This window comes from Bipolaris oryzae, assembly GCF_000523455.1.
Source record: "Bipolaris oryzae ATCC 44560 unplaced genomic scaffold scaffold_21, whole genome shotgun sequence".
NCBI lineage: Eukaryota > Fungi > Ascomycota > Dothideomycetes > Pleosporales > Pleosporaceae > Bipolaris > Bipolaris oryzae.
In genome coordinates this window covers 89,667-115,549 of record NW_006911297.1, presented here as the reverse complement: position 1 = coordinate 115,549, position 25,883 = coordinate 89,667, and the positions used below count along the sequence as shown (strand labels likewise).

The window sequence follows — 25,883 nt, the reverse complement described above, 5'->3', positions numbered from 1 at the left end:
GCTATAGGGCTGGAAAGGTGGGGTGAGTATGCAATGACGTATACGGGACTGGTGTATACGAACTATCAAAGTCTTTCACGGTGCACAGTCGGGTATCAGGAGGGGTCAATTACAAGAGGGAGAGACGAGTGAAGATTTGCAAGTAGAGTTGATGAGGTGATTGTTAGTGTTTTGGCTGAAGGGTAGGAGAATTGGCAAGGGCGCGCGCGGCCGAGACCCCGCTTGCGTCAGAGCTTCGTTGAGAGGGGCACCACTTTTACCAGCATTAGGAAGCCGGGCAGCAGCTCTCCCGTTGGCTCTAGCCTTACCAAGCCGATGAGTAAGGTGTGTCTCATGGGCGCTACGGCTATGCACATGGGTGAGTTATTATGCACCATTGGGGGACATGTGGTTCAATGGGGATATCGTCTTGATTTGCTTTGCCTAAATGTAGGCATTTCTCATACAAATGCTGCCTCAAGCGCCATACCGTTGCTCCCGAACCCAAAAAAGCATCAAAGAGCGCTGAGAAGCCACCAATCAATATGCATTCTGTCTGTGGAGCCATCCAAAGCCGGTGGATGATTTTCCTTGCGCTCGGCTCCATCGCCGGGACAAGCCAAGCACCAACTCAACGGCTCCGAAGCCGAGTTATTCTGAGTCCAAAACTGCTTTATCTTTCAGTCACGCCCTCAAAAGATGGGTCCTTTACTGAACCGCCTGCATCGCCAAGACCAGCAACGGGGCGGTTGTATGACCAACCTGCAAACTGCTGTTGCATCGTCTGGGAGAGCATCGGTCCATCGACATACGAGTCCGTCGGCGCCTCGGAAGTGAACTCGCGGTCAAAGTTTGCAGTGTCCTTTGCGTCAACCTGCGATCTATTAGCATGCATCGACATTTGGGTATTGTGAGTATACGCACCACATTGGGCTTGAAGCTGGGCTCGTACTTTCTCTCGAGCAGCTTTCGCCAGTCAATACTATGGAAGAAGTAGTGTGCCTTGATTTCCGCTGCGCCCTTTGCTCCTAACCGCTTCTCCGCGTTACGGTCTAGCAGGCGGGTCAGCAAGTCTCGCGCAGCTGGCGGCACAACTTCGGGGCCTGGGAAATGAAGAGGCTCGGTGAGAATCTTGCGGTACATGTCGTTGGTGTTTTCGTCGTAGAACGGTGGCAGACCAGTCAACATCTCATATAGCAGCACACCGAGCGTCCACCAATCCACGGCCTTGGTATAGCCAGCACCAGTCAGAAGCTCAGGAGCAAGGTATTCTGGGGTTCCGCAGAACGCTATGCAGGGTCAGTGTCAGGATGCGGCAAGGGTCCTAAGCGACTTACTGTTTGTCCTGTCCTCGTCCTTCATGTCAAGCTTGCAGAGACCAAAGTCGCAGAGAGCAATGTGTCCCGTGTAGTCGAGCAGAATGTTCTCTGGCTTCAAGTCACGGTAGATGACATTGAAGCCGTGCAGACATTCCAGAGCACAGAGAAGTTCAGCGGCATAAAATCGGGCTCGGTTGATATCAAAACGCTGCTCCTTTTGGAGATGGTGGAAAAGCTCGCCACCGTTGACAAACGCTAGGACTAGGTAGAGCTTCTCTGGCGATTGGAATGAAAACTTCAATGGTACAATGAAGGGGTTGTTGATCTGGGCTAATACTGAACGTTCGGCTAGGGTATGCGCGACTTCAGAGCGAGAGATGATGTGTGCTTTGCGGATAGTCTTGAGGGCGTAGATTCGGTGCGTGTCCTTTTTCCTGTTTTCTGTGAGCATACGAGAGACGGTGGCGGAAGAGTAAGCACATACTGCACCTGCATGACCTTTCCAAAACTGCCTTTGCCGACAACCTTGAGAAGCTCAAAGTCGTCGATTGAAAGACGGTCCTGTCGGTTCTCGACGAAGTTAACGCCAACCTTCATTTGACCACTGCCAAACTGCACAGGTATCCAGTCAGCGCCGGCCTGACCAGATCCATCTTCTGCCTTTGCCAGCTTTCCATCTTGCTGCTGCTCCTCGAATCGTGGCGTGACCTTGAGAGTACCGATAAAGATATCTTCACTGCGACCGGCAGTGGGTGCGGCGGAAGGGTTGCGGATGTAGAGCGAGACGGTGACGTCGGTAGCGCGCGACACATCGAACTTGTACTGTGTGTTGCTGCCGGCCCAAAGAGGGTTCTCGGGTGTACCTGAGACGGCGTTGATGAAGACTTGTTGCTTGTCAAAGTCGACAAGGGCGTAGGGAAGGTGTTTCGAAGAATAGCGACCGTGGATGGTGGGTGCTGCGTTGATGCTGCCAGCAGCAGACTGTGGGCGGCCGGCGTAGGAGCCAGCAGCGTTGCGAGAGGACGAGCCAGGGCGCATTGAGCCAGCGACCGAGAGGCCGCCACCCTGGGACAGGGAGCCCTGGTGGTGGCCCTGGCCGCTGAATTGCTGCTCGGCGCCCGGAGGCAGTGAGAATTTCTGACCCTCATGCAGGGTGACTATGAGGATACCCGGGCGCAGGGGCCCAGCAGGCGCAGACGATTGTGCTTCGGACGCAGCTGTGTCTGTGATCAGCAGAAGCGAAGGTAGGGGCGGGGGAGTGTGTTTGTACCAATGCCATTGTCCTTTGCGTCTGTGAGGCTGCTCGCATGGCTCGAGGCCTTGGGCGTGGCCTGGTCGTTGACTATTGTGGACGTCGACGACGAGCGACTGAATGTGTTGGCCAAGGGCGCCAGGTGCGTCTCCTTGAGTTCTGCAGCGGTGGTTAGAATTGGAGCGGCAGCGCAGACGAGGCCAAGGGACACGTACTCTTGGTGAGCTTCCAAGACATGGTTGCGGCAGCTCAGCGGTGGTTAGGTGCAGAAAGACAGACGAATATGGTCAGAGGGTGGAGACTTGGGGGCAGGCGGCGAGAGAGAGAGAGGGGGTGTGCGCACCCAAGGAGCGGCGGTGCAGCTTATGAGGGCAGGGTGGGCGTGGGTTTGCAGTTGGCGCAGAGGCAGTGGAAAGGAGAGAGAGGCACAGAAGAAAGGTCGAGGGAGTGTCGACAGTGGCAACGTGTCTGGTGTCCGAGAGCCGACCAGCGCTTTGAGTAGGCTTCTCCAGAGCTCGAGATAGGGTCTCACGTTTGAGGGGTCATTGGGTCGCTAGCCTTAATCTCGGCCGGCGGCGACCAGGTCGTGTTTCCCGCACTGACACGCCCATTCGCGCCCTCTGTCATTTCCCAGTGTTTAGACCCGCCCCTACGACGAGCAAAGACGCGGGCCGGGCGCAATTCTCTTCTCTTTGCTGGCGACAACCGGCGCCGGGAGACGCGACATGTTGTAACAGATCCCCCGGGCAGTGTGCAGCGCAGTGCAGTGTGCAGTGAGTGCAGTGTGTCTGCGTACTTGGGCTGTTTGCTCGCCTCGGCTACAGTTTCCGCCGCGGACAACCTCCTATTGCGCGTACATAGACACATACTGTACACATACACACACACATACACATACACGCACATCAACGCATACTACCAGCTCACCCACACCCGTCATCCTGCATCATCATCATCATCACCACCACCACCGTCCGACATCGCATCACATCGCATCGCATCGCATCGACGTCCCGAGACCTGGAGACGCGCAACCGTGCAGTCGTGGGGCCCTGTCGTCCCGCCGTGTTGCAGCCCAGCTGGCGGCTTTACCGCTAGTCGACCGCCTGCGAACTGACACGCGCGTCTGCAGTGCCCTGCGCACAGCCACATGTCCTGTCTCACCTCCGCACGCCCACCCCAACCCCAAACCTGACCCGTCCAGTCTGGTCGCCTAGTGCAGTCTGTGTGGCGACAACGACGACGACGACTTTCACTCACCTGCCACCCCACTCGCAGCCGAGCGGGGTACCATGGGTGTCATCAAGAAGAAGACAGGTGCGCGCGGTACCGAGGGCGGCACCAAGTATGTTTGCGACGTCTGCTCGTCCGACATCACGTCAACGGTCCGTTTATGCCTTGCTCTCCGTGCTGCCACTGCACGCGTGCTAACCCTCCCTGCAGGTTCGCATTCGCTGCGCCGAGGAAGTATGCCACGAGTATGACCTTTGCGTGCCATGTTTCGCCGAGGGCAAAGCCACAAAGGACCACCAGCCTGCCAAGCACAAGTTCAAGGTCATCGAGCAGCATTCGATTCCTATATTCACCGAGGACTGGGGCGCCGACGAGGAGCTGGCTCTCATAGAGGGAGCAGAGACATATGGCTTGGGTTCCTGGGCAGACATTGCCGACCATATTGGCGGCTTCCGCGAAAAGGACGAAGTGCGAGACCACTACATCGACACGTACCTGAATAGCCCCAGCTTTCCCCTGCCGGAACACTGCAGCAAGGATGACACCGAGCTCAGCACCCGCATACCGCGTCATGAGTTTCAGGCGAGGAAGAAGCGGAGGATTGAGAAGAAGAAGGAAGAAGCTGCCAGTCGCGAGCCCGAGGCTCCCAAGCAGAAACCCACGGCCAGTGTCCCTGCTTGTCATGAGGTCCAGGGCTACATGCCAGGTCGTTTGGAGTTCGAGACGGAGTATTTCAATGAGGCAGAAGAGGCGGTCCAGCATATGCAGTTCGAGCCGGGTGACGGCATCAATCCCCGCACCGGCGAGATTGAACCCGAAATGGAGCTGAAGATGGTCATTATGGAAATCTACAACCACCGCCTGGATGCACGTGTGGAGAGGAAGAAGATTATATTCGAGCACCAGCTGCTCGAGTACCGCAAAAATCAACTAGCAGACAAAAAGCGCACAAAGGAAGAGAAGGATCTCATGAACAAAGCTAAACCTTTTGCGAGAATGATGCTACACGCCGACTTTGAGCAGTTTTGCAAGGACCTCGAGTACGAGCATAATCTGCGACAGGCCATCTCACAACTACAAGAGTGGAGGAACATGCAGATTACCAGTCTTAAGGCCGGCGAAAAGTACGAACAGGAAAAGCAGCAGCGGCAGACACGGCCACCACCCATCGGCCAGTTCGACCGCCTTGCGTCCAGTAGGATGGCAAAGCCCCAGCCTCCCTTTGAGCAGCCATCAGCCGCTACTGCACTGCTTGCGCAAGATCTTCCCCTGCACGTCAAGCAGAGCAGCGGACTGAGTACACCGCCGCCAGACCGTGCGCCCAACAACACCAACGGCGTTAATGGTACAAATGGAGTGACGACCCCTCAGCTTACAAAGACCAAATTTGTACCTAAGCCACTTCCTAACACAGTGCCCCTGAAGTTTGGTAAAGAGTCCAAGGCAGATCTCCAATTGCTTAATGCCGAGGAAGTGGAACTGTGTAGCGTCCTGCGAATCATGCCGAAACCATATATTGCGCTTAAGGAGATGGTTCTTCGTGCAGCCCTCCTTAATGGCGGTGCGCTCAAGAAGAAGACGGCCAGGGAGATTTGCAAGATTGACACCAACAAGTCATCGCAGTTGTTTGAATATTTTGTGCATAGTGGATGGATAGCAAGGGCATAGGGGGCACCTGTTGAGTGAGAGGAGGAGATGAGTGATGCCGAGGAAGAAGACGCAAGCCGTATGTACGAGGAGAAAGAATAATGACGATCTGTATGAGATATCGGGCGAGGAGGATCCAGCTGCCGATTAGATGGCGTCTAGGTAGGGTATACCCTGGTCACGGGAGGCGTTGTAACTTCGTACGTACTTAGTTGGCATTATCGTTTGCACATCATTTGTTGAATACACATTATTCATGCGCCCTCCAAAAGGCGCTCAACAGACTCACGATGCGGCCAACGTCGCGACCACCTTGACGATGGCTGTCCAAGCTCCTCGCTACTCGCTACCCCAGCGACGGCTTACCATAAACAAACGATCGACTTGCACGGTTCCCCACTCGCATCTCCATCACCACACACGCCACGCCCATTATGAAGCTCTAACTAATTCTCCGATTCCTGGGGACTTGCCGACTACCGAAGCTTTCGAGAAGCAGCACCTGCCATCCTTGCACCAAGGCTGACCTCATTCGTCCGCTCCGCTAGCCGTCCCTGAAACTACGTCCCACGGGCAACCCCGATCCACCTCCCTGCATGGCCGCCCAGTTGCGCTATCCCAACGACATGCCTGGACCGTATACATTTTCGCCATCGCATACACGTGGGGACTCGCGGAATAGCTGCTTCGACTCGACGAGGCGGTACTCGCTTGCGTCTGAAACCACTGGTCGCCAGGTGATTGACTCGGATGCGCACGAGACCCGGAAGCGATCGCGATATGGCGACAGCACTGCGCCAGGCTCTTGGAGCGACTATCCCTTGAACAATAACCGCTTCATTCATAATAAGAGTCCGCCTCCGCTCGCAAACGACCGCTATGAACTAGCCGGGGGGATGGATGGACCGCAGACATTCGGACGACGAGACGGCGACTACGACGACTACTTCAACCTTCAAAGCCAGCGCGGCACCTGGTCTGTACCCCCGACTCCCCAGGTTGGCCTTTCTACGCAGGCGGCGGCTGGGGAAATGCACACAACACCGAATGGAAGCAAGGCTTGGTCATTGATCAGCCTTGTAGGCGGAGTAGCCGGCAAGCTCTTTGAGTTCTGCACGGTACCTTTCCGTGGCTTCCAAGCCGGCAGTGGACAGAAATACAATATCGAATCAAATGCGGATGTAGCAGAGAAACTGGGTCTTCACGACGATCCCTACAACCCAGGACCCGTCCAGCAACCAACCCCAGGCTCATTCCCGCGCGATGACTACGGCATCCAACCATTCCCTTCCATAACCCCAGAGCGCCCGCGATTAGCAAAACGCCTCCGCACAACAGACAACTGGGTCATGGTTGGCGCAGACTGCGAGACGGAATCCAGACCAGGCACACCGCGCCTATCCGAGCGCCGCCTCCCCGGCCACAGCCACGGTCGCTCGCCCTCCTCCCAAATCCCCCGCCCCGTCTCCCGCGCAAACCTCTCCACGCCCTCTCAAAAACGTCCCTCCCTCATCCCCGTCTCCCGCCGCTCAACAACAGACCGCCGCTCCCTGCACAGTCCTGCTCCTTCGCTTTCGAAATTCAGCCCCGGTACCCCTGCGTCTTCGCGCTCCTATACTACACGTCTTAGCTATGGCTCTCCAACATCGTTTTTCGAGAAGAACAACAGTGTGGCGAGTCCGTTGCCGCAGGAGAGCCAGCGCTTGATTGATAAGGTGAGGAAGGAGGAGATGGAGGAGGATGAGCGCATGCGGAGGATGAGTCTGCAAATGTCGGCTATGCTTAAGGAGGCGAATGAGGCTCTCGGGGCAAAGTTTGAGGTGGAGATGTTTGATGATGATGATTTGTGAACTGAGTTGGTTGCAAGTTCGCGTGTGCCATGTATGCAAAGAACGTTTTGTCTACTGGGAAGATTGCTCATGATTTCTCTTTTTGTGGAATCTCCTTTTTTTCTTTCTTCTCTTCTTATTATCCGCGATATAGGCGTCTAAGGGGAAGGTGTTTCTTTGGCGTTTACCTTTCATGTTCTCTTTTTTTTACTTGAAGCGAATTCAGAATGGTTTTTTTTTCTTTCTTTCTTCTAGATTTTTTTCCTCTTCTTCTTCTCCCTTTTATACCCTTGATTCAAAAATCGCTCCCTTTTTTAGTTAGGTGAAGGTTTATACATGTCAGATTAGGCTTATCTGAGTGCCATCTCACTTTCTTTTTGTTTGTTTTTTTTAAAAAAAAATTCGTAGAGTGAAGTAGAATGCATAGGTTCCAATCGACTTTATCCAAAGATGACTTTGTGACTAGTAAAGTTATATGTAAAAGGGTGTATATATATATACAACTATGGAAGTTTTCCGGCCTATGAAGTTAGAATACAAGGAATATACAACAACAAGAAGAAAAAATAAGAAGGGAATCCCATCCAACGCCGCGATAAAACCCCCCAATCCAATTCAATTGAACTTGACAATGGAAAAAAAAGAAAATCTCACCCAAGCAACCTCCCCAACCCCCCGCCCAAACTAACACTAAGACTAAAACTCAACTTGACTCCCTTCCCCCTAACCTCGACCTCACTCGTCCTCTCCCCCCACTCCCGCCTCAACTGCGCCCTCTGCTGCAACACACTCGGCCTCGCCGGCCTCTCCGTCTTCGCACTCTCCCTCCTCGCCATCCACGCGGTCCCCTTCTCCTGACTATCCTTTCTCAGCGGCTCAAGCATAGCATTAACCCCCGGGACTTGATGGGGAGGAACATTACCCGAAAGCAACGTCCCGTTTTTGAGGAGAAGCAGGAAGCAAGCGTAGCGATGAGGATGCAACGTGACCGACTTTACCTCTGCAATCGCAGCCTTGTCACTTTTTTCTTGAAGAAAGGAAACGAGGGAGGGGTAGCATGCCAAGTCCCACACGGCAGTGTTTTTTTCGGTTATGAAGACGAAGTTTCCGTCTGCGCCGAGGGCAACGATGCGGGGGCGGTCGCGCCACTTGCCGTTTTTTATATTTGCTTCTAGTGCGGAGAGGAGGGTTGGGGGGAGGTTTTGCCAGAGGTACGAGGACGAGTCGTGGGTGAAGAAGGACGAGTTGTAGGGGCCTAGGTAGCACCGGAGTTGCGGTACATGGCGGTTGGGAGCGTGGATGAAGGAGAGGAGTTCGTCGGGTAGTGGGCCCGAGGATTCGATGTGCGAGGTTCCAGTGGTGGAGCGGTAGGTTAGGATGAAGCTGTCTTCGGAGCCGAGGGTTAGGTGGTGGATGGTTTGCAATTGGGGGGATGCGAGGAGCCGGGAGAGTTTGGGGGGAAGGCGGGTACTGTGGTTTACATCAGAGTACGAATTAGTATATACTGTATAGTGGTACCCTTGTGCTACATGGTATACTACTACAAGGAGCGCTAGGTCGAAGGGGGCTAGGCAGGGGTTTTTCAAAGTAGGGAAAGGGGGAGCCATACTATTCTCGCGCCGACGGACACTGGAAAAAGTGGCTGCCCCGCTGCCCAAACGTAAACGTCTCGTCGCCCATTTTTTTTTTCGCGGGGGTGCGCGCCGGCGGGAAACTCGCTAATTTGGGATTTCAAGCGCGAAAGCGCGCGCACTGCTGGCGCTGGCGGACGGGGCGGTTCGGTTCTAGATCCGGGGTTTTTTGTTGTCTCTTTCTAGGCGGTGTGCAAAAGGACCGCAGGTTTGCAAAAGCGGGTATTGTCCGTTTGTGCCTGGATGCCAGTATAAAACTTTACAACAACTTGTTGTAAAACACACCTAGGAAAGAAGAAGAAAAAAGCAACGGTAAGAAAAGTTGGGGTTAAACCAACGAAGAGAGGGATTTCTATTGTTGTCTGACCAGCTTGTTTGTCCCGCCTTTTTGCCAAGCTTGATCGGCTACAAGGTTGCAAACAGGAATAAAGCCAAGTTGGCAAAGCAACAAAAGCATTAACGGCGGAGAGCCCATACTATTACTTTGCGTTTCAGGGCCGTCGTAGACAAGAGCAGAAAAAGGGGAAGGGTTTAAAGATACCCGAGACGCGTCTCCTTGTAGTACATAAGATCGGTGAGTGACCCTACAAATTAGGCAAAAAAGGACACAAGAATAGTTCCTTGTTATTAACAGATTTGCGGCTTTGGAGTGACTTTTGACTACGTATGACGTCATAACCGATATTCTCCCATCCAATCGCAACGTCCACGGCTTGAGCAAATGAGTAGCAACACGCCGAGTACCACGTCGTTCTTCACGTTTGGTCCAAACGATAGCTTTGTAGCTAAAAGTGCTGCGGGACTACAGTAGTATGTTCAATCACAACCACCAACCACCACCACCTACCACCGTCGTCACCCTCCCCTTCCCTCTCAGCCCTCCCTACATTTGCGCGCACGTATGAAAGACAATAAATAAATCCCTAACCCACCCCACTGTCGCAACCTCCCATCTAGTCTCCAAGACCACCTCCTCAGCCGCGCCGTCTCAGAAGTCCACTGGGCCGTCCTCGGTCCCACACCGGAATCCTGGGTCCTCAGCTCCAAAGACAGCGCCGGCAAGAGCAATCTAAAATGGGGCTCCGCGGTGCCGTCTCGCCTCCAAACCGTGCTGAATAAAACATGGCACTCGCCGCACCTCCGCGCGTTCCTCGGCCCAGACGACGGCTTCCTGGTCTGGCACCCCGATCTCATTCGCTGGGGCAACCTGCCTACAGCGCTTGAGGACGCATTGCAGTCGTGGCTGACTCCCTCTGGATGGCGGGTTGGACCGCCGCGGATGGTGACATGGGGGCCTGAGGGGGCGTTTTTCGCAATGAGCGAGTATGGAGATGTGGTGTTCAAGCTTGGTGAAGGCGATGCGTGGGAGATTTACAAAGAGACAGTTGAGGAGTGGAAGGCGGAAAAGGGGTTTCAGTGGAATCAGCTGGCGTATATTGCGCTGGATCCGTCGAGTGCGGATCAGTTTATTGCGGTGAGGAAGGATGGGACGTGGGCGGGCTCGATTGATGATGTTAATGAGGATGCGCTGGAGGGGTTTGCGCTGAACTTCTTTGCAAAGGCGAAGAGTAAGCATAAGGCTAAGCCCAGTACGTCGCAGCCGGGCGGTGACCAGCAGAATGGTACGGCAGAGTCGGAAGAGAAGAAGAGAGAGGCCGCGGTCAAGGCGCTGTATGAAAAGTGGTCGGTTGAGACGGCGAGTATGTTTGCCGCGGCGGCTGCGGCGTCGGCGGGCCCGAAACAGAAAACACCACGGAAGATACAGGTTCGCTCGCACTCGACTAGCTCGGATACGCCGCCCCCGTTGCATCGGTTACCTTCTTCCACGCCGAAGCTGTTCACAATGTTTCCGTATCTGCCGGGTAGTCTTACTACGTGTGCGCTGCCGGCGTGCAAGATGCTCAAGCTGGAAGAAAACAGCATACACGCCTGCCATCACGACGTGGAGAAGTTGCTTCGTGCGAGTGGGTTGTATAGTTATGAGTGGTTGCGTCAAGAGCGATTACGATGGCATCCTGATCGCTTTGGAAGACTGTGTGCGGAGGAGTGGAGAGAGACGGGGAAGAAGCTTGCCGGCGAGATGTTTAAGCTCATGAGCGTTTTGATGGAGGATCTTAAGGGAGATTCAGGGCAAGGGGGCAGTAGAGGTTCATAGATGTATGAAGAAACCACAATCATTGTGAGGGTCTGAGTGTGATATCGCAATGTGAAGGGCATGAGTGACTGGCAATGAATCAAAAGTCAGGTCAATGAAACTAAGAATTGATTAGAAAGCAAGTGAGTAGACTACAAAGAAGCGTAGAATAACAGAGGAGACGGAGAGTACAAGAAAAGGTATAAAAAAGGGGAATATCGCTGCGAGCACGCTCTGACGTCCAGCTGAATGAAACAACAAGCAAGAACATGCGAAACAGTGCAACCGACGAGTCGATCCCTCACCCAGTGATCCACTTACTTAACACTCATTCATCCGATAAGAAAGAAACCAGCCAGAACACTTCAAGCAGGGCAGAGAGTCTCTTCCTCGTAACAAACCTCTACAATGGCCGTCGCATCAACGCGAACGCACTTATTCATCTCGCTACACCTAAACTTCTGCTTGCAACCCTGTATATCAATTAACTTCACTGTCCACACCACTTCAAGCATATAATCCAAAAGGGAAGAAACTTACACGACAATCTCTGTCTCCAGGAATGCAACTACGGCAGTCGGTGTACCCAAACTTCAACGACAGCACCGAACCATCGTCTTGAACATCCCACGGCTTGCCAATGGTCGACTCGTTGTTGGAAGGAACAGGGGTTGCGACGCGTTGAACGAGAAGCGTAGCTGTGCGACCGAGAATTTTGTCCGAGGCTGTAGTAGCATTTGCAGTGCCCAGCATGTCGATGCAGATGTTATGACTGCTGAAGGGACTGTTACATAACAAGTTGTCGCCGCATTCGGGACAGGCGAAAGTGCACTCCTGTATTTGAATGTGTGAGCAGAGGTATTGCGGATAACGGGATGTAAGGGAAGGGAGGCTGAACATACCTGACAGGCTGAAGCGTCTCCACAAATCTTGCAAGATGCTTCCCTGGTATTGTACTGCTGACGGGAGAGTAGACCAGAGACCCGGGGCCCGTGCGCTGTTGTGAAGGATGGAGTTGGAGAGCTAGCGCTTGGGGTTTTTGGAATTATCATGCTGTTCCTGCTGTCGAGCATGATGGGTTTCGTGATGGGTGCAAAGTGTACAATGGTCTCGGTGGAGATGATGGTCTCGTCGGGATTGATGGGTACGATGCTGACTTCCCTGAAAATCGTCTTGGTAGTTTGGGTCGGGAAGGGAGTGAGGACGGTGGTTGTCTTTGTTACAACAGTAGATACCGTGATAGTAACCGAGGGTGCAACTACAATTGTGGGCAGAGGTGCGATTGTAGCTACGGACCTCGCCTGACGTGAGGTTATGATTGTTTCCGCGGATATCGGTGTAGACACAGGCAAGTAGTAAATAGTCTTCGTTGTGGTCACGATTGGTGGAGGGACGGGGTCGCAGGGGACCAAGTACTTGGGGCGTACGCTCATACACATGGAAACGCCTGATTTGGGATCGACACACTTGAAGTGTTGGCACTGGGCACAGTCACTGTGGCATTCCTAGCACATCGAGGATCAGTGCCATGATACAAAAAGTGATTGCTAAGGGAGCATGACGTACCGGACATTGAGTTAAATCGCATTCTTCACATTGGTCTCCTTCGAAGGCGACGTGGCGGCCGAAAAGTGGTTGCATATCCACGTGAAAAGAGACGTTCTGGCTGCGTCGAGCCAATCGGTCATCGCTCTGGGGTGTGTCAGTAAACCATATATCAAGAGTCTGTATCGACTTCACTGGAAGAAAACCAGAAGTTGGAAAGATTGAACGAAGAGAACGTACCATGTTAAGCACTGCGGCTGAAGAGGTGTTGTTGACCTTAGGGAGCTCGACAACACGTATGACTATGGCGGTTGCGTTGACGCTCCTCGCAGACCGCCCAGGATACGATGCTTCGTCAGGGTGAACAGAATCTGAAGCAGCGGTGCTTGTAGCGGCAGCAGCATTACGATAATACGAGCAGTGATTGTTCCCGTCACAGCCGATCCGCCAGTTACCGTCAACACGATCAGATTCGGAAGAATATGCTTCACGAAGGGCCTTGCTGAATTCTGACTTGGTGATTGGAGTGGCCTGCGTAGCAAAGCCCACGGCAAAGAAGCCAGCAAGAATGCTAGCGGTGATGCGCATAATGACCAATGTTATTGCTGAGACTCGGTAGCTTCGGGTGTGAGAAGATGGGCGGGTACGGATAAGGATACTGATGTTGGATGAACGGAGAAGAGTTGATGGGATGATTTGGGTGTGAAGAAGAATGGAGGGTTGGGACTAGAAGGATGGCTTATATACACTGGAATGAGTCTGCGCTGTTGATGGTTGTTCTGTAGCGAGAAGCTGCGGCCGTTGAAGCTGATGTTTACCATCAACTCGAACTTGCAAGAAATAACAGGTTTGTCAGGTGACATTCGCCATCTGCTAAAGACGGCAAGAGCGGACAACACACGTGCTAAGCATACACAGTAGTCACGATCGATTCGTATTCGAGACAATGAGAGAAATATGCTTTCGGTAAGTGCTTACTTGGTGATACGGCGGCATAAATGATCTATGTTAGACACACCAACGCGGTTTGATGTAAAAAGGTAGCTGCAGCATTCATTTATCCTACTGTTGATCTCCCTACAATGTACCACCTGTGAGTTCCTTGGAGCATCATCAACTGCTTGGTAGCGGCAACCAGCAAAAATACCTGTCGATCAGATACACAGTCCAGCTCCTAGTTAACAGAACGGATATTCTAGCCCTGTCACCAATTAGGTCTCATCAGGATTTGACGTCGCGCTTACACCGTCGGCAACGCAGGGACAACACTACTAATGAGTGCTCCAGCCGCAATTCGACAAGCACCTTGAAGTGAGGAAAGACAGGCAGCGGCTTCACCCTCATCGATATGCATGGCTTTCATTCACATTCACGTCATCCTGCCTTGTTGGCCCAGCAGTCACTGGCGAAGCAAACGCTTATAGACCCACCCAAGCCTGCTCCCCCAGGCAACGCACCCAGCTTCGCTCAGGCTCCGATTTCTTTTCCTGCCACTCCCCAGAGTTGTTGCACACTTGGAGAGCAGTATATCTACTGCTTCACCTCTCATAACAACTTCTACTCCATCAGTACGTCACTCTCGACTCCCAGCCATGGCTAGCAACGACGCTCCAGACAGGTTTATGAGTCTCCCACTCGAGGTAAGACATTCCATCTTTGAGTATTTATCAAACCGCGCATCATTGATCGGCAAGAATAACCCCAAGCGGCTTCTACTTCACTGGTTTGAGAAGGAGGAGTCCGAGAACATCATTGCTGCGTACATGCGTGATCACCCAGATTTTCCTGAGCCGGTCTTTTCTTACAGCTACAACAACGTCATCTGTGCAAGCGAGGATGATGGTAGCAGCAGCGATGGCGACACCACTGATGAACCCGAGACGGACACGGAAGAGGAAGATGATGATGAGGAGGACGAAGACGAAGACGAAGACGGCGAAGACAGCGAAGACAGCGAAGAAGGCAGCGAAGACGATGAAGGAGACGACGAAGAAGACGATGAAGATGGCGGAGGTGACGAAGAAGGTGGTTATCTAAGGGGGAATGGGACTGTTGGATGTGATACGTACGACAGTTTGCGTCGGGCTATTGTGTATCCCAGCGCCAAGTGGCATCATGTCCCAGAGTTCATCTCATTGTCCCACTTTCCGCCACCCATCGAGCTACTCTTGACGTCTAGACAACTGAGCATCGAAGCCAAGAACTGGTTCTACAATGTCGCTGTCTTACGCATCAACGCAACTCGCAACATTGCTCATACATCCTTCTTCGAGGAAGCATTGGGGAAGATTGCCGATGCCTCTTTCTCACCTATGCGAAACATTCGAAAGGCCGAAGTGAAGTTTATTTGGGACTCTGCGTGGATACGGACCGATACGACTGGCCTTGCGGAGGCTGTATTTCCTGCTCTTCTCCAACAGCGAGCTGTGTTCGTCCACAAGATCTTGTCGAAGGCCCCTGATCTACAAAAGGTTGACATCAAGTGGTAAGTAGAAACTGCAAACATACGAACCATGAAACAAGCTGAATTAATTTCCTATGCAGGCACGACTCTGTTCAAGATAGCGAAAGCGCCAATCTGAAAATGGAAGTCCTCAAGCACTTCCAAACGTTGTCGGCTACGGTCCAAGTTGAGGAGCACTACCGCGCTGCTGATGCTAAACCTAAAAGGCATAGCATCGCTGGCAAGCGTCGCCTTGAGTTCGAGAGTTTCTTGAGTAACTTGATGCTTGGCCATCCTTCTTAAGCCCGCTCTCTGCCCCTGCAGCTCCTCTGACTGCATGCACACGCGCAAGCTCTTAAGACCTTCTCCACTCAGTCTGAAAGGATACTTCCTTCGTCTCCCCAGCTCATGTACACTCGACAATTTTCTTTCCTACCGATCAGGCCTCTTCTTGTATAACCCAAACATGTCCGATTGGCCAAGGCCACAACCCACAGGAAGGATGTGTAGTACAGGTTAGGCATTTGATAATATCCGAAGGACATGCAGATGGGTGGTTACACGTTACATTTACTCACAAAGGGAGGCCTCATAATGCAAACCATGTCCCGAAAATTTCTCCACCTGCATATTTGTGCTGCATGTTTCATTGGCTGTGAGTTGAATTCAATCCCACCTAGTCACCACGGCCCACGCGGACTTGTTTGCGATCTGCCGAGGTACCCCCCATCTTGTAGGTGAGATGCAATCCTTTTTGGGTGTTGGTACTAGCACATCTCTCGTCTACCCGGACGGCCGCAATTGACCGAATCCGGTTTGAAGTGCGGGGAGGGAACACCTGACAGTGTGCTTACTTACGTTTCACCACCCGCGCAAGAGATTTGCACGACACAGAAGGTTGCCATGAGTGGAGAATTGTTTTCGCACTAACACTAGTACCACGCGGTGCCTCTAGTTTGCTATCCAGACGCCTCTCGAATGCGGAGCGGGTCCACTCGGAACACCAAAACCAGGCTGTAAACAGCAAAAGATGCGGCTTTCGGTACTCAGAATGCGGGGCAGGCTCATGCCAGATGCTGCCCACCGTGTATCAGGGTCCTAGTGGCTGACTCCTGACTCTCTGGGCAAGCGGGAGAGTATGCACATCTCGCTATATATACTGCAGTAAGCCGGAGAGATTGAATCTTAGGATTGCCTTCATCCCATCCCTTTCCAACTAAGCCAGATCGCCACCTCATCCGTGTAACTCTCACCATGGGCATCTATTCTAAACTTGCAGATGGCATTGAAGAAGTAGATGTCATCATCGCTGGAGGTCCGTTGCACTTCCTTCTTTTTAAGCACTGCCGTGAATCTAACGCGGTGGCTGTCTATAGGCGGAACAGCAGGATGTATCATAGCCGGTCGCCTTGCGGAAGACGATCCGTCCCTCTCCATTCTTGTGATTGAAGGCGGTGCAAACAACAAAGATGTTGCAAGTGTTGTAAATCCGGTTTTCTATCTGCAGAATCTTCTGCCTACCACCAAAACAGCGCTTTTCTACAAGGGCAACAAGGCTAAACAACTTGCTGACCGAGAGCCCATTGTACCGTGTGGTGGTACGCTGGGTGGAGGCAGCTCGATCAACTTCATGATGTATACTCGCGCACAACGCTCAGATTTTGACTCTTGGAACACCCCTGGTTGGTCGGCGCAAGAGGTATGGCCGCACCTAAAGAGACTCGAGACATATCACGGGCCAGGCAAGAAAGAACATCATGGCTACGATGGACCTATAAATGTCAGCGATGGCGGTTACCGTTGTCGTGAAGTGGAAGACGACTTCATCCGTGCTGCTGGAGAAGTCGGTGTCCCTGAGATTGAAGACCTGCAAAACTTGGAAGAAAACAACGGTGTTCAGCGATGGCAACGATACGTCTCACCGGAAGGCAGACGTCAAGATACTGCACACAGATACATACACCCCAAGCTCGAGCAGGAGCAGTACTCGAATCTTCACGTGCTTGTCGAATCAAAAGTCGTACGCGTACTGTTTGACGACAACAAGCGTGCCACTGGCGTAGAATATACACCAAATCCTGAATTCCAGTGCACCATTGGCCTCAGTATGCATCCAGTCAAACAGGTGCGTGCTCGCAAGCTCGTCGTTGTCACATGCGGTGCCTGCGGCACACCACCAGTACTTGAACGCTCCGGCCTTGGTTCAAAGGATATTCTCGAACGAGCCGGCGTTCCCCTTGTAGAGGAACTACCAGGTGTAGGAAAAGACTACCAAGACCACCACCTCATTCTCTACCCCTACAAGACCTCTCTCGAGCCACACCAAACACTGGATGCCATCCTCAGCGGACGTGCAGATGTAGCCAAAATGATGGAAAACAAAGACCCCATTCTGGGGTGGAACGGCATAGACATATCTTCCAAACTACGACCCACCGAAGACGAAGTCACCGCCCTCGGCCCAGAATTCAGGGAAGCCTGGGACCGAGACTTCAAAGACAACCCCAACGTCCCCCTCATGCTCTGCGGCCTCGTATCCGGATTCCTCGGCGACCCAACCAGCATCCCAGCCGGCCAATACGTTACCACCGGAACATACACCGCGTATCCTTACTCTCGCGGCCACATGCACATCACGGGCCCCAAGCACGACGACGCCCTCGACTTCGACGTCGGCTTCTTCAACGACAAAGACGACATTGATCTCAAGAAGCAAATGTGGGCCTACAAGAAACAACGCGAAATCATGCGCCGCACGACTTTCTACCGTGGAGAACTTGCTGCCGGACACCCGCGTTTCCCCGCCAACTCCGCGGCTGCGGTCCAAGAATCCATTACTGAGCCGTTGAAAGATGTACAGGATCTGGTGTATACGAAGGAAGATGACGAAGCGATTGAGCAGTGGCTGAGAAAGAATGTGAATACGACGTGGCATTCGCTGGGCACGTGTAAGATGGCGCCGAGAGAGGAGGATGGTGTTGTGGATAAGGATCTAAATGTGTATGGTGTCAAGGGCCTCAAGATTGCCGACTTGAGTATTCCACCGAAGAACGTGGGCGCGAATACGAATAATACGGCGTTGATGATTGGAGAGAAGGCCGCGGAGATTATTATTCAGGAACTCAAGGGAAGGGCGGGGACGCCATAGTTAGTATACACAGGCATAGAGCAAGAAGCGAGTCTTAGCAAGGCGTTTTCGATTTTCGAAATCTATCTATATATATATGTATTTATTGTATGATAGTCTGAGTGTTTGAGTGGGGATCACAATCTATACCTAAATCTCGCATTCTCCCTATCCGTCAAATCCAAAAACTCTTCATTCTCCACCCTCTCCCCCACCTCTCTTCTCTCCCTCTTCCCGTTCTCCACCCCATAATACACGCGTAGCACAACCGCCAAGCCTGCCGCAACCGCACACGTAATGATAATCGTAATCTTCGCAGGTACAAAGTCCGGACTATCTTCTTTCCTGAATGTGAGTGGCCCGATGATATTGCCCAGGCAAAACGACATCAGGAGAACCGCGTTCATGGTTACTTTCTTCGTGTGTCCCGCGTAATCGGCTGCGACCCATGAGTATAAGAGCGGTAAGCTAGAGCCGATGCAGTTGGTCAGGTAGTTTCCTATCAGTTTTCCTGTTTTGGCGGAGCTGGGCAAAAAAGCCATTAGACAACCCCCTAGCATCCCCGGGATAAGCAGCGTGACGATGTTTAGCCCGCGCTGGTTGTAGCGGCCGGCTAGGTACGTAGCTATCAGTATAGAAATGATGCTGATGGCTCCAGAAGGGAGTTGCAGCAACGCGGTTGTTTTGGAGTCGAAGCCAAAGGATTTTATGAGGGTGGCTTGGTAGGAAGAGACTGCGCCGTTGGGCACGTTTGAGGAGATTGTAATCAGGGATAAGAGCCAGGTTTGGGGGTCTTTAAAGCATTCGAGGACTTGGTAGGGTTTGAAGGTTGTGTTTTCGATGCCGGTTTGGTTGGAGCGGAGGCGGGTTATTGCCCAGACTTTTTCGGAGGGGGTGAGGCGCGAGGACATTGGGTTATCGGGAAGGAGGAACACGACTGGGGTTTGTGGTGTTAGTGGCTAAATGATTTGATGTATGGGGTGCTGAAAAGAGACGTACCGGTTATACCAACAGCGACAGTGACGAGACCAACGACGAGAAACATGATTTGCCAACTTGTAAATGTGTCCCTGTGGTAGTGTTGGAATCCGAAACTAATCAAGCTTCCGATCATTGTTCCGGTGCCAACGCCCAAGTACCAGATACCGGTTCCGAGTGGCTGTTCTGTTCGCTTGTACCACATTGAGGTGATGAGAATCAAACTGGGTGCAACGGCGGCTTCGAAACAACCAAGCAGCACGCGTGTAGCGACCAGCGCGCCGTAGTTCTTACACACACATGTCAGTGCGGTTACTAGGCCCCAGAGGATGACGGCAGAACCAAGGTACTTTGCAGTGGGTAGGCGTTGCATGGCATATCCATGTGGGAACTCGACGACGAGATAGGAGACGTAGAAGAACAAGGCGAGGTTGGAGAATTGGTCTGTTGTTATGTTTGCGTCGTCATAGAGACCCATTACTGCAGCGTAGTTGACTGCGATAAAAGGTTAGTATGTTTGTACGATCAAGGAATATTCATTCACGTACCCAATGTTTTGTCAAGATATTGAAGACAGTAACAGCACCACATAAGCGGCATAATCATCCAGTCAATCTTCCGAAGCAACCTACGCTCCTCTTCAGGAGTAAGTTCACCAACATCATGTGCTGTTCTCAGAAACTCGAGAGCCGAGTCGCCATTCTTGGTTGTATCATGTACAGTGCCAATTTCAACGTCAGAATATTGTGGTGATGGCGAAATATCACCCGACTTTGACACGTCCTTCTCAAAATCACCCATAACTGATAGTTTCGAAGATGGAGGGGATTGCTTCAAGATGAGAGAAAAGTTCGTAGAATGTCTTTCTTTTAGTATGTTTCTCCATGTGTATCTCTCTCATCCTTACATGTCGGCATAGAATGTGCCGCACCGCATACACATGCCGACTTCGAAGCCGAGCCTAGCATGGTATTCCCAATTCAGGTCTACATTTTGTAGATCTCTATCCATACCCTGAAGCATATTGGCCAGACATCGTTCTCCCTAAGTCTCGTCTCTTATCGTGAGCCCTGTTCCGACATCGCATTGGAGATGCAAGATCTCTTGCCTTCACCGCAAACAGCTTAGTGTGACCCCTCTTGCCGCACAGTAGAGGCACCGCGAAGAGAAGATTGGATGCTGGTATAGCCGTTGGAGTGCAGACTGATAATGCGTTCGGGTGGATGATGTCAGTAAAGATAGGATGCGAATGATAACAGGGTCCATTCACTTGCGGGGCGCTAAGCGGCGTTAGGAAGGTGGTGCCGTTGGAGAGTGAGGGGCGGCCCCAACGTCATGAGAAGCCGCGAATTCAGTAGAGCGGAGATATACGATCTTCATATATATCCCCTATTGGTCAAGTAGGGGTGTCGATAAATGTTTCAATATTCGACCTGTCGGTTCGGATCCATAATTCTCGCCAGTTCGAGCATGAGACGGTAGAGATATATCGTGAAGTCTTCCTTTCTCAGGACTTTTCCGTGCCATTCACGGCCTGCGTCGGCAATCTCTTTCGCCCTCCTCTTCCCGTCTTCGTGGCTCGTCATGTAGCGCATGACTTCTGGTAATTCGTCCATGGACAGGCTGATGGGAACGAAATGAACCCATGGAATGAGACGTTCGTCGTGCCACTCACGTAGAACGGTTTGCTTGAGTACAACACTTCTCGATCTCAGTAGAGTGTAAAACCGCCCACTGAATGAGTTACCATCCACGTCAAACACGAATTGTGAATGAAACTGCCGGTTTCGCTCCTCTTTCTCACCAAGGGCGAAGAAGTTTCTCTGCTCTTCGCAGTCTTGATCATCACATTGGATAATGGCAGTGAGTTTGACATCAAACAAGTCGCTGTGATCCTCGATTGCTTTGTAACTGGTCCACTGTCCAGGCTTGGACTCTTCGAGGTACATGTGATTGGTTTGATTAAGCGTCTGAACCAACTCGACAAATCGTTGACGGTGAGAATAGCGCCAGGTGCCGTTCCAGCTATAGCTACCAGTCGTACTGCCTGCCCAATATAGATTTCTGGCTTTTTGTTCCCAGTGAGGGTCGTCTTCGTCCTTGTAAACTCCTTGGTCCATTTTGGCCGTGTACCAGGGACTAGGGTACATTACGTCTCCAAATGATGTTGGAGCTGCTTGAGAAAGGACAGGGATAGGCGCATCCGTGAGAAGACAAGTCATTGGTGATGAGAAGAAACCATGCATGAGACTGAACTCAGGGTGGGAACAAACATCTTTCGACTGACGCCAATCTTGAACTAGATTTAGCCCATAGTCATGGATGGTAGGGAGTTTTCCAGAAGAGCTATTGTTCGCACAAGCGCTAGTCGTGCGGTCCCATATTGATAGGTGATGGGCGTCATAAAACTCGGGTTTTGACACCCCTCCAATGTCGAGCCTCTGTTGTGTGATGATAACCCTGGGCTCGTCCACCACGTCGAAAGCAAATTCGACATTGGGAATACTTTGCGAGACTTCTTGAACGAGCTTTCCGAGATCCTCGACAATCCACCCGTCGCCTTGTCCATGGAACCGTCCATCAGTGAAGCCGCATTTACGCAGGGCAAGGTGCTCGAAACTTGACACATGATCAATGCTCTCATGAAGCTGTTGCGGGGCAATCTTCCAAAACGGCTTCAAGTCTTCGTTTATCATGTCGAAATCATCGATGAGAACCGAATCCTTAGATTTTGCATACGCGAACCATTGGGCGAACCCGGGAGGTGGAGACCGCAAATATCTTCTCCGGTACTCGGTCTCAGCGGACTCGAGTGTCTTCGATTGCTTGTCGATGAGATGTTTGAAATCGTCTTGAGCTTTGCGAATGAGTAGTTCGACTGGGTGATATGGAACATTGTCAGACGATCCAGGCCAGTTCACGCCAGGCAAGGGAGTTATATGCTGGCTCAAAGGAGTATGCTGTATGAGTGATGAACCTGGCCATAGAGCGAAGGCAACTAGTAATCCGCGACCTTTTTCACTTTTCGGTATGAATTCTATCATTTGGTAAAGGTTCAGAATCGATATCGTTGTACGAGTAAAGGTTTGAGCCACGCCCAATGTGCCGGCTGAAGTTGGGTGGAAGGAGCTGACTGCCGCAGCAACGTAAGCCCAGATGGCAGGCGCGATTTCCCATGGGGCCTCTTGCGTCTGGATATGTTAGTATAGGTGTAAAAGGATTCAGAACTCCAATAATTCATACGAGCCAGAAAATGATGATCCAATGAGTAGCCTTAAGACAGCCAGCCGACGTTGCATTGGTTATTTCGAGTGTGCTTCCAGACCAAGTAAGCATCATGATGACAGAAAAGGCTATAAGCAATGCGATGTTGCGCGATGCGATGGAAAATATGACATTTAGGATGTCTAATCGTTCTTTCCCATCGATCTGGTCATTCTCGGGACCGAAAATGTGAATCAGAGATGCGTATGTACCCGCAAATCCAAGAGCGATTGGAACAGCGGAAGCTAGCCTCTTTGTATCAAGAGTGGGAACAAGTGATACGAAAAAAATTGTTCCTATTGTGAATGTAAACCACGAATATTGAACGTGTCTGGATAGCGATACGTGGAGGCGTGGCAACAATGAAGTCGGACGACGTGCGAGAAGTGCAAAGGCAACTACAGGCTTCAAAAACTTCATTAGCAGGTTGTGGTATGTAAGCGAGTACCTGCTTACAGTAATCCATATAGAGTCAACAAAGCAAGAAGATATTGCCATGGTAGCTACAGAAGATGCAGCGGTCCAATACAGATATGTGAGCGCCGCCGTAGAGGCAACATTGCTGCTTTTCCAGTTTTCTGAACCAAGGTGCTGAAGAATTCCAAAGAACGCGATGACCAGTGCCCAGCATATCAATTCGGCAAGCACTGGGGTATATCCAATATGAGATGGAGGACTGAGTGCAGCGGTTAAGATTGCTGCTGCTGTCGCAGTGGTGAAGTAGCCGACACTTGTGAAGTCTTTCAACCCCATTGCAGAGTTGAAGAGAAGTCAATATGTGAGAAGAAGAAGAAGGATGAATTCAGAGATCCTGGCGACATCAAGACCCGTCTGCATACCCTTCTGGAAACAGTGACATTCTCGTATATAATCAGGATGTGGAGCGAACGCCACGTTCCAGCATGGCTAGGGTGCGAGGGTGGTGGGATGTAGGATTCGGCGCTTAGGTACCCACTGGGCGCTTAAACTATGATGCCGGCGCCCCGAACACGCTTTCACTCTCGCACTCCACTACGGTATTTATTTGCGTACTCTGCTCATGTCATCAGCAAAGTATACAGTCTCTAAGCAGAATCATCAAACAGAACATGGAGCTGCTCAGGCTGCCATACCTTGTTTTGGAGGTTATGAAGCAAGCTTCATGCAGGGGCATTACTCACATCACATCCGTAGTAACCGAATGCGTCAAGGGATTCAGTGCAATCTTAAGCGTGTACCTCATTTATTGCGGCACAGCAACAAGGCGGTTGTACTCTTCCGTGCTGTCCACTGTCGATTCCTAGACTACTGTAAAACCGATTTGCCCAAGTCATACCCTCGTTTATCTGAGCTATCCGTTTGACCGTCATCAAGTCTATTAGTGCCTTTGTTCTCTCTACTTTGGTTGTTTCTCTCAAGCACATTCTTATGATTCTCTGTTCAATGAAGATTCGGTATTTACGCCAGCTCCTCATCGCCAGCTTGCTGCTGCAAACGTTGCCATTTGTATTCGCCGCACAGTACATCTCTGTCCCATGGAGCACACAATACTACGGCCCGGATGGCCCCTGGCAAGCGGTAAAAGTTACCGTAGGCGGCACCAGTCCCGACGTTCTCCTGATCAATGAGGATCACCGGCAACTAGACCTTCTACCTGGTGGTGAGTGGAACAGCAAAATTCTCACTCCGAAGGCATGCAAGCCATACAAGAACTCAAGGTGTGGCAAAGGAGGAATTTGGGATCCTGACTTTCCTCCAAGTGTCAGTGCTTTTGGAGACTGGATGGATGAAGCCTCCAAAGTGAATTCCAGTGGACAAGGAATACTTCTCCAGGCTTCAACGGTTGAGAGTTTCTCGTATTGGAACTCGAGTCTGGTGATGATCGAGGACATTGTGATCACAAATCCTGACGGGAGCGTGCGTGGACCGGAGCTGGGATCGTTCGCGTTAGGAGGACCAGAACAGTCGCAAAAGTTCGCCACCGATTCAACCTTCGCCAATGCACCGATGGTTGGCTTCAGCTATGCGGGCGCCGCATACAATCGTAGTGCTACAAGATCGTTCTCATACGGTTTACAGATTGGATCAGCGTTTCATAATTACCCGGGATCTTTGCTTATTGGTGGTTATGACAAGGGGAGACTTGTAGGATCCTACACGTCTTTCAACAAGGCTCCGCTCTTACTTGACATTAGCATTGGAGTCGCTGCTGGTGGTTCCCCATTTGTCTTTCAAGAGAAGCAAAATCTGTTACTGAGTAACAAGAGTCAGGTTACAACCCTTTTCGCTCTACCCGATCCACGACAAACATATCTCCATCTCCCTGGGAAAACCTGCGAAGAGATTGCGAAACACTTGCCTATCGAATTTGACGAGAAATTGAGATATTGGCTGTGGGATACAGCAAATCCAACCTATCGAACAATTGTAACCTCTCCGGCGTATCTTGGCTTCACTTTCCCTCCAGCCTATGGTGCATCAAACAACGTAACTATCAAAGTGCCGTTCAGTCTTCTAAACCTAACACTCGATACTCCTATCGTCGGCAAACCGGTTGCATATTTCCCTTGTCAGAGCTACGAGCCGTCGTCCAAAGATGCCCCATACATACTTGGTCGCGCTTTTCTTCAAGCGGCCTTCATAGGTCGGAACTGGAATCGCGAAGTGTCTTGGTTGGGCCAGGCCCCCGGCCCCGGAATATCAAAGAATGGCCTCGGAAATGTCATGCTCAATATCGACGATGCCGACATAGACTTGCCGGATGTGTATACGAACGAAACACTTTTCACGGAGAGCTGGGCTAGCTATTGGACGCCACTCCCAGAGAAGGAAGATAAACCAATTTCTTCTACGCCAACTCCATCTACGACACCAGACCCAATATCCTCTCCAGCAGGACTCAGCACAGGAGCAAAAGCAGGAATTGGCCTGGGCGCAGCTGCAGTAACCCTTCTCGGTGCCGGCGTAGTCCTCCTCTTCCTCCGCCACCGTCACCGCACACGGCAGAGTACCATGGGCATAAGCCCACCCGCTTACACTGAAGAGCGCAAGACTTCCCCTGCTGAACTTGATGAGCAAGTACCGGAAATGCAGGCTGATAGGAACTACTGGACTTACGAGCTGGCAGCCCCCACACCACAACTGGGATCCGCAACGCCTAGACGAGCAACGTATACGGAAGACTTCGTCTATATAAGTCAGTCGGAACCGCCACTGATACCCTCTTCACCCCCATTGCGATCTAGATTTGGGGTATAGGTTTAGAAGATGCTATCACTAACCAAAACAACAAGATCATGTAACGAAGGAGCGCAATTTTTGTCGACTTAATATGTAAATTCCCATATACCCAAACTATGTTAAAGAATGATAAAGAATTGCTTGGTTGTACATCTTCCGAGGCGTCTCAAGACAGTTGTTGCTAAAACCAACATGTGACACCAAATATGAGCTATTCTTTACGTTCATTATGGGAACAAGACTCCAGATGAAAGTATCGAAAAGGAAAAAAAGTTACGTCACA

The 25,883-nt window shown here is 51.5% G+C and overlaps 11 protein-coding genes across 11 annotated transcripts; 6 read left to right on the top strand and 5 right to left on the bottom strand.

Annotated features, from left to right (window-relative positions):
• Positions 1-652: 652 nt before the first annotated feature.
• Positions 653-2,787, bottom strand: COCMIDRAFT_2498 (uncharacterized protein; the record flags this gene model as incomplete). Its single annotated transcript, XM_007686607.1, has 6 exons — positions 653-853; positions 904-1,268; positions 1,317-1,732; positions 1,783-2,515; positions 2,569-2,709; positions 2,766-2,787. The coding sequence occupies 6 exons, from the start codon at positions 2,785-2,787 to the stop codon at positions 653-655; spliced, it is 1,878 nt and encodes a 625-aa protein (XP_007684797.1).
• A 1,055-nt stretch (positions 2,788-3,842) lies between these two features.
• Positions 3,843-5,451, top strand: COCMIDRAFT_86810 (uncharacterized protein; the record flags this gene model as incomplete). Its single annotated transcript, XM_007686675.1, has 2 exons — positions 3,843-3,935; positions 3,994-5,451. The coding sequence occupies 2 exons, from the start codon at positions 3,843-3,845 to the stop codon at positions 5,449-5,451; spliced, it is 1,551 nt and encodes a 516-aa protein (XP_007684865.1).
• A 605-nt stretch (positions 5,452-6,056) lies between these two features.
• On the top strand, positions 6,057-7,280 carry COCMIDRAFT_86661 (uncharacterized protein; the record flags this gene model as incomplete). Its single annotated transcript, XM_007686674.1, has 1 exon — positions 6,057-7,280. One exon carries the CDS (start codon positions 6,057-6,059, stop codon positions 7,278-7,280), a length of 1,224 nt encoding a protein of 407 aa, XP_007684864.1.
• A 653-nt stretch (positions 7,281-7,933) lies between these two features.
• Positions 7,934-8,939, bottom strand: COCMIDRAFT_76200 (uncharacterized protein; the record flags this gene model as incomplete). The annotated part of the gene is made up of 2 exons (XM_007686673.1): positions 7,934-8,729; positions 8,869-8,939. Coding segments are annotated over 2 exons (867 nt in total), but the record flags the coding sequence as incomplete, so codon positions are not given.
• A 672-nt stretch (positions 8,940-9,611) lies between these two features.
• Positions 9,612-11,045, top strand: COCMIDRAFT_86755 (uncharacterized protein; the record flags this gene model as incomplete). Its single annotated transcript, XM_007686672.1, has 2 exons — positions 9,612-9,700; positions 9,848-11,045. The coding sequence occupies 2 exons, from the start codon at positions 9,612-9,614 to the stop codon at positions 11,043-11,045; spliced, it is 1,287 nt and encodes a 428-aa protein (XP_007684862.1).
• Positions 11,046-11,389: 344 nt separating this feature from the next.
• Positions 11,390-13,157, bottom strand: COCMIDRAFT_86922 (uncharacterized protein; the record flags this gene model as incomplete). The annotated part of the gene is made up of 5 exons (XM_007686671.1): positions 11,390-11,497; positions 11,565-11,858; positions 11,927-12,529; positions 12,591-12,716; positions 12,810-13,157. The coding sequence occupies 5 exons, from the start codon at positions 13,155-13,157 to the stop codon at positions 11,390-11,392; spliced, it is 1,479 nt and encodes a 492-aa protein (XP_007684861.1).
• Positions 13,158-14,161: 1,004 nt separating this feature from the next.
• COCMIDRAFT_2492 (uncharacterized protein) lies at positions 14,162-15,315 on the top strand (the record flags this gene model as incomplete). Its single annotated transcript, XM_007686606.1, has 2 exons — positions 14,162-15,054; positions 15,114-15,315. The coding sequence occupies 2 exons, from the start codon at positions 14,162-14,164 to the stop codon at positions 15,313-15,315; spliced, it is 1,095 nt and encodes a 364-aa protein (XP_007684796.1).
• A 951-nt stretch (positions 15,316-16,266) lies between these two features.
• On the top strand, positions 16,267-18,160 carry COCMIDRAFT_33906 (GMC oxidoreductase; the record flags this gene model as incomplete). Its single annotated transcript, XM_007686646.1, has 2 exons — positions 16,267-16,327; positions 16,389-18,160. 2 exons carry the CDS (start codon positions 16,267-16,269, stop codon positions 18,158-18,160), a joined length of 1,833 nt encoding a protein of 610 aa, XP_007684836.1.
• A 116-nt stretch (positions 18,161-18,276) lies between these two features.
• On the bottom strand, positions 18,277-19,918 carry COCMIDRAFT_86800 (uncharacterized protein; the record flags this gene model as incomplete). The annotated part of the gene is made up of 3 exons (XM_007686670.1): positions 18,277-19,076; positions 19,139-19,612; positions 19,666-19,918. 3 exons carry the CDS (start codon positions 19,916-19,918, stop codon positions 18,277-18,279), a joined length of 1,527 nt encoding a protein of 508 aa, XP_007684860.1.
• A 620-nt stretch (positions 19,919-20,538) lies between these two features.
• On the bottom strand, positions 20,539-22,801 carry COCMIDRAFT_86913 (glycosyltransferase family 90 protein; the record flags this gene model as incomplete). Its single annotated transcript, XM_007686669.1, has 2 exons — positions 20,539-22,226; positions 22,399-22,801. 2 exons carry the CDS (start codon positions 22,799-22,801, stop codon positions 20,539-20,541), a joined length of 2,091 nt encoding a protein of 696 aa, XP_007684859.1.
• Positions 22,802-23,896: 1,095 nt separating this feature from the next.
• On the top strand, positions 23,897-25,357 carry COCMIDRAFT_46533 (uncharacterized protein; the record flags this gene model as incomplete). The annotated part of the gene is made up of 1 exon (XM_007686656.1): positions 23,897-25,357. A coding segment is annotated over one exon (1,461 nt), but the record flags the coding sequence as incomplete, so codon positions are not given.
• Positions 25,358-25,883: the final 526 nt, after the last annotated feature.